This window comes from Olea europaea, chromosome 18 (assembly GCF_002742605.1).
Source record: "Olea europaea var. sylvestris chromosome 18, O_europaea_v1, whole genome shotgun sequence".
Classification (NCBI taxonomy): domain Eukaryota; kingdom Viridiplantae; phylum Streptophyta; class Magnoliopsida; order Lamiales; family Oleaceae; genus Olea; species Olea europaea.
Window position 1 is genome coordinate 342,560 of NC_036254.1, and position 6,880 is coordinate 349,439.

General features: G+C 37.1%; 1 protein-coding gene across 1 annotated transcript; it reads right to left on the reverse strand.

Annotated features, from left to right (window-relative positions):
* Window positions 1–4,753: 4,753 nt before the first annotated feature.
* Window positions 4,754–6,880, reverse strand: LOC111366405. The gene is made up of 5 exons (XM_022987168.1): window positions 6,691–6,880; window positions 5,822–6,594; window positions 5,607–5,729; window positions 5,255–5,308; window positions 4,754–5,038 (listed from the first exon to the last, which is right to left on the reverse strand). The coding sequence occupies exons 1-5, from the start codon at window positions 6,878–6,880 to the stop codon at window positions 4,754–4,756; spliced, it is 1,425 nt and encodes a 474-aa protein (XP_022842936.1).

Genomic DNA, 6,880 nt, shown 5'->3' on the forward strand with positions numbered 1-6,880 from the left:
TCAACTTGTTTTCACGTTTTACGAATGAATAGTTTTGTTAGAACATGAGTATTACTCGGTAGGTTGTTATCGTCTTAATTAAAAACACTGCGTTTGTTAAATGGACAACTTCAATTTGATACACTAACTAGAAAGAAACGGATTAGAAATCAATACTTGAGACCAACTTCTTATTATCTTGGTAAATGCCTATTTTTCTCTTTAAGTTGTCGGAATTATTCATAATAAGATATTGGCTGCAATTGAAAGGGTCTCGAATCTTGAAATGAGATGTGCCTCGGCACCTTTGGCATCCATGTGTCACGGACCGACCATAGGACCCTATTCAATAAGTGGGTCAACTAAATAATATTTTCGTAGCAATTGGGTGATGGATTTTTAGTTTATGGGGGTAGTATGGGATCCGTAGTTGGGGAGAAAATCACCCCTTCGAGCTCATTTTGGTCATGGGTTGAGAACGGGAATTGAACTCTATGAGATCTAATCTCCCGTCGAGTTCAATTCCCGTTGTTTCTCGATATAAACAACATATAAGTTATCATGCTTGCATATCCATCATTTGAGTCTCCAAAAATTATTCCAATAATTACATATCCGATTTGTCCATATATTTCTAGACAAATCGGCCACAATAAGACCCCTTGAAACACGTATGGGTTCGGCAAAGGGGATCCCCTATGAGACATGGAAGGGAGCCACTACGAAGAAGTTTCGGGAGTTACGAAGGAAGCTTCGAGCTCATATTGGCCATGAGTTGAGATTTTGGAGATATACACACATAAGATTTACTTGTTACTAATCTAGTCTAGCCTTTTTTTTTTTTTTAAATACCTTGTTTCACTCCGATAGTATTATCGATCATATCAATGCAGAGGAACTAAATGCATTACCCTAATCAACCGAGACCTCGCTATCAACTTCTTGTCACAAGAAGTTGATAGCGAGATCTCGAATCAACTTATTAGTTTTATGGTATATCTCAGTATCAAGAATGATACCAAAGATTTATATCTGTTTATAAACTCTCCTAGCAGATGGGTAATACCCGGAGTAGCTATTTACGATACTATACAATTTGTGTGACCAGATGTCCATACAATATGCATGGGATTCGTTGCATCAATGGGATCTTTTATCTTGGTTGGAGGAGAAATTACCAAATGTCTAGCATTCCCTCACAGTTGGCGCCAATATGTTTTATTTTTTATTTTTTTATTTGAGAGAAAAAAGGAGACTATGCCTTCGCATATTAAGTAATAATAGCACGGCACTTTGAATTTGATATGCAAAATTTTTGTCTTTTTTTTTTCTCTCAAAAAATTCGATTATGTATTGAGAGAGTAGTATGAGATAAAAGATATTTCCGATTTCTCTTTTCTATCAGGAGTCTAGTTCAGCGTCACAAACTTTTTTGTTTTCACACCGGAGGGCTTTTAAATTTCACACCAGGCGAATAATAAAGTGTTGAAGGCGGAGCTTGAAGACATCAAGTCACATGGAAGACTAACAAAATGGATGACATTATTCAAATGCAAGCCTGTATTAAAAGCGACCTAATGGATATTTGAACGAACATGCAGTTTCTATCTGAGTCTGTGTCAATAATGATATCCAATGCAATGGACGAGATCATTAGACGGTCCAGTGACAGGACAAACGAACGTGGAATAGGACAAAAAGAAGCTCCTGGAGTTGGAGATCAAGAACATCATGGGGCTGGTGGATCTGAAAAATCTCAGGAGGTAGTCACTTGATATATTTCACATTTCTGTAAAATAACATAGGTTATTTTAACATTTTTCATTCAACATGTATGTGGAAATCGTAGTATCAAATGTTGACAGAAAAGGGAAGGGCAAAATGGACCCAAGTGATGATCTTCTCTTCTCCCTTGAGCCACCATCATTTGATTTGGGGATTGAATTCACCCTACCCAATGTTTTGCATTCGGAGGAAACTCAAAAGAGGATTCCATCATATCTGATGTGGTGACCGCAACAAAGACTGTAGAGAATGAGGTATTTACATGTTCCAGTAGTTGTATATCTCAAATCACACATATCTCCAAACCATGTTATATTATTAGGTCACAGATTACACACTTCAGATCATGTCCTATTCATAGGTTACATTTCACAGACATTCCAAACCATGTCCCTTTCATAGGCTATGGATCACACACAATACCAACACATGTTCCAGTCATGGATCACAGAGCATAGATACTATCAAACCATGTCTCATTCATAGCTTATAGGTCACAGACACAATTCCAAACCATGTCACATTCTCAGGTAACAGATCACAGATTCCTTCAGCCCATGTCCTATTCATAGGTCACAGATAACATACATTCCACACCATGTTATATTAATGGGTCACAGGCCACACACCCTTCCAAACTATCTTCCAATCATATGTCACAGGTCACAGACACATTCAGATCAGGTCACATGTATAAGTGACAGACCAAACACGCTTACAAATTATGCCACAGACAGCTCATGTGTCGTATTTTCAATCAATTTGTAACCTACTGTAATAATATACAGGGATCACCTACTGCTAAACCAACCTCGAAATTACCAGTTAAGCGGGTTTTAAGGCCAGCGAGAGTATTACAGTCTCCTTTCGTTGCCGAACGGGAGGACGAAATTATTCAAGCACAATGATAATGTTGTCGTTTTTGAGAATTACAAAGACAATGTTGACGAAGTTGACAAATCAGCCTTCATGGGTTGGTTCCAGAGGGGGTACAAACCAAAAAACAAGTAAGTGAATTTCGTACTATTTATGAAAAGTTACTCAATATACAGTTTTGACAAAAGAATGTAACCTTTAATGTCGGTCACAAGAAAAAGTTTAGATGGGAAGACGACGCCATCAAGCCTATTTTTCTAATTGGTTCATTCCCAGTAGGTTATAAGACTTGGTTCCACGAGCTTATAAATTCGGAGTCATCACTTAGTGGTGCGGTACGATTACGTTTACACACTCAATTAAGTTACATTACTCTTTTAAAAATTCTGATTTCTTTTGTACCCGTTAAAAGAGTATTAGAGATGATACAAACAAGTCACATTTCATATTGGAATTAGTCACAGATTCATTTGTATCACGTCTGTTGTACGCAATGCTTACATCTTTTCTTCTCATTGAAATAGCAAATGGATGCCTGCTTCTATTTCATTCACTAGGTAGCAAAATTTGACAAAAATGTGAAATACAAGGCCACTACCACAAACTCATGGTTCCAGATTAAAATAAAAGACATTTTTCCAGCCTTCATGAAGGACTCAAATGTTCTGATGTCAGAACTGAGCCAGCTTGAGGTTGTAACAGGTCACAACCTCTCTTTTAGCTCACCCTGAGCCGATGTTGACTATGTGTTCATGCCGATCATACCCACCAACAAAGCACATTGGATGCTTGGCCTGTTATAATTCAGAAGTCATACTTTGATTGTGTTCAACTCGACGGGTAAATCTTACCGTGACTAGAAGGTTTTGTAAGGTATTGAGCCGTACGTGAAGGTATTGCCTGCTCTAATGAATACCTTGAGAATTTCAAAGAAGGATCCTGATTATCACGAACCAGAAGCCAAAGAATTGGAGGTGATCATTGACGACGCACTCCCTCAACAAATAAATGGTTAAGTCTGTGATCAAGATTTACAATGCGAATATCATTTTGATGGATTCATTCATAACAGTCTGTCACATGTTCTGCAATCATGATTGCGGGATATTCGTGGTATTATATGCGTTGTATCTTATCCGTGGTGGTAGATGTTCCATTCCCAAGAAGTTTGATACTAGCAAGTTCAGAATGGATATTGCTACGCTGCTCTACAAACACTAGCAAGTTTACATGAAGAGAGTGAATCAGCCTATGACGGAGGAAGCACTTGTTCTAAAATGAAAACTGGCTTTAGATTTGTTAGTGAGGACAAGGATTTAGTTTGTAAATGTTATGAACATTGCATGTGTCTAATCAATAGAGGTTCATGTAATGAATAGTAACTCGTAACCTTTAATTTGCAATAAAGGATATTAAAGTGTTTACGTTCATGATTCATCCATCTTCGATTCCATTTTAATGATATTTTTATATATATGGTGTAAATTATACAGGTTCTTTATTTCGAACAACGTCACGTATCGGTGAAACATGTCAAATGGTACAACAGACAGGTCACAGTTGGTTTCTTAACTTGGTCACTTATTTACATACCACGTTACACATACCTTTCATACAACACGTGACATGTCACAGCACATGGGTTACAGACATTAGGATTCATGTTACCCGTATGTGTCCACACCTCAAGTAACATATTCTTATTTCAGGTTACATATTCACAAATCGGTTAACTTTTTCATACGGCATGTCACACATCACAGGTCATAGCACACAAGTCACAGATCTGGTATTAGGTTATAGATGTGGTCCAAATCTCAAAGAATTATTATTCTGACTCCAAAGTTGACAGACAATTAACTGTTAGTTGATGAATCTGAATGCATTCTCTAAAAAGACTATTTTCAATGAACATTATCCTTAAAAGAATATCACCTATCTATGAAATATTTGTATGTAATTCTATTGGTCATTTTAGTGTAATGGAGCCAAGCTGGCGCATCTCCTACGGTTGTGACTCTGTCCTCCACAACGTCCGCATTTTGCCATCGGTCTCTCTTCTCTGGATGATCTCGTTCTTTTTTCCATAGGTCTTCCACAACTCCTCTTCTGGTTAAGAGGTAACACTATTTCTGGTTGTACTTTTTTCGGCACTGTCCATTCCTCTTGATTTCCAACGGGATATACAGAATCTTGGTACGCGCGCATTTTTTGTGTAATAATAAAAACAGTAATCATATGGATCTCTTCTTGTGTTTACAATTATAGCCAAAGCGTGTGGACACAGTAACAAATCAACTTGTAGAATCCTGCAAGTGCACGTTTGTTGCTCAATATCGACGACAAACATTGATCTTTTATTGCTGATAGAAAATATTATCTGGTTTGAAGGAGATACCTGCGTACATGTAATAACAGTCAGGTCATATGTAGTTGTATACAAGTCACATATACTCCATCGTGTTGGTCACGCATGAATGACTCATATCCCTGAGTTCATTTACAGATTCAAGAAGCATGTTACACATGTAGTCCAGACATCACTTGGCAGATAGACATGTATTAGAATACATAGTTGATAGAGAGTACACAGTTACATCACATATCACATCACATAGGTCACAGATTTAGATATTGGGTTACACAAATTTGTTCCATTTACAGATAGCTGTGAAATAGAATATAGAGCTTCAAACTTAGTTTACCAACGAGTCCACAAAATCACAAAACAGGTCATATATCAGATTTGCTACATTATAGTTCAAGCTACTGACACTTACGATGGGTCACATATACATCTGAATGTTAAAATATAGAAAATTACCCTCAAGTTCTAAATCCATGCACATTTTCCTAATCTCTTTCTCGTACTTACTCGAAAACTTTGTGATTATTTCATGCGCATCATCCCTGTGTTTACAAAATCACAATTGTATGGTTTGCCGTAATGACTTTAGCAAAGATACAATAGGGTAATTTTTGACTGCCTTCGTGACCGTGTTGACCGATTCCACAATGTTTGATGTCATTGTAGAATATTTGTTTGTTGGTATATGTATTTGTGACCACTTTTCAGGTCCGACACGAGCCTGCAAACATAAATCAATTCAATGAACATCATATAAATACCATATGTGACCATTTATATGTATGTAAAATGAAATAAGACGTAGTACACTACCATGTACGAAATAATATTCTCATTCATCGTTGTCAGCAGAGACAAGTTATAATCATATTCTTCCAGTGTGTAAGCACGGATAGTCGAATTAAATGCTTGTGTAATGTTTTGGTCTAACTTTCTATAATATGATTTTATATTTTGCAGCAAATGATAAGAACAAATACCGTGATAGGCTCTCGAATACACATGTTCTATCACATTCTTTATACTTGGGTGACGGTCCGACACAAAACACAGCCCTTCTCTGTTTCCACACGCCTTCTTCAACTCATCGAAAAACCATCCCCAAGATTTGTTATTCTCATTGTCTCCAATTCCAAAAGTAAGAACGAATATGCTATTATTTGTATCTTGTGTATATGCTATGAAAAGGGTACCTCCATATTTACCATTCAAGTATGTACCACCAACAACAATCACCGGTCTACAATGCTCCCATCCCCGTATTGATGCTCCTAGTGTCATAAAACAATATTTGAACTTACTGTGACTACCAACCTCTATTTCTGTGATCGTACCAGGATTTTTCTGTCGGAGCATGTAGAAGAATTTTGGCAATTTACCAAATGACTTGGTTGGATCACCCCTAATCATTTTCAAAGTTTGCTTGCGAGATCTCCAAGCTTTCATATAACTCAAATAAACCCTAAAAGTATTCAACATGTCACTGCATATGTCCTTTGGTGTATATATAGTACGGGACAATGTGTACTTGTACTTAATTGTAGATGACACAACCTTAGATGACACTTGTCTATGTGATCCCAATACTACATTTGATGCACATGTGTGACTACCAATCTTTCGAATCTTAAATAGATCTGTTTTACCTCATATTGACGATCTACATATCCAACTATATCCACCATTCGAACACCTCACAATATATTCTCTCTTGTCGGACCATCCAACCATAAACTCAAACATGTTCTGTATAGCAAAAAATGATAGGCTCATTTTCAAAACATCTTTATCACGAAACACCCTTCCTTCTTCTACCTCTCTAGCATCCGTGATAGACACAACTGTGACTTCAGTGTCACAAACGTGACCCAT

Coding starts and splice junctions, on each gene's coding strand:
- LOC111366405 (XM_022987168.1), bottom strand. CDS start 6,880: ATGGGTCACGTTTGTGACACTGAAGTCACAGTTGTGTCTATCACGGAT. Junction 6,595..6,690: donor TATTGTGAGGTGTTCGAATG/GTGGATATAGTT, acceptor CATCAAATGTAG/TATTGGGATCACATAGACAA. Junction 5,039..5,254: donor TATCTAAATCTGTGACCTAT/GTGATGTGATAT, acceptor ACATGTACGCAG/GTATCTCCTTCAAACCAGAT.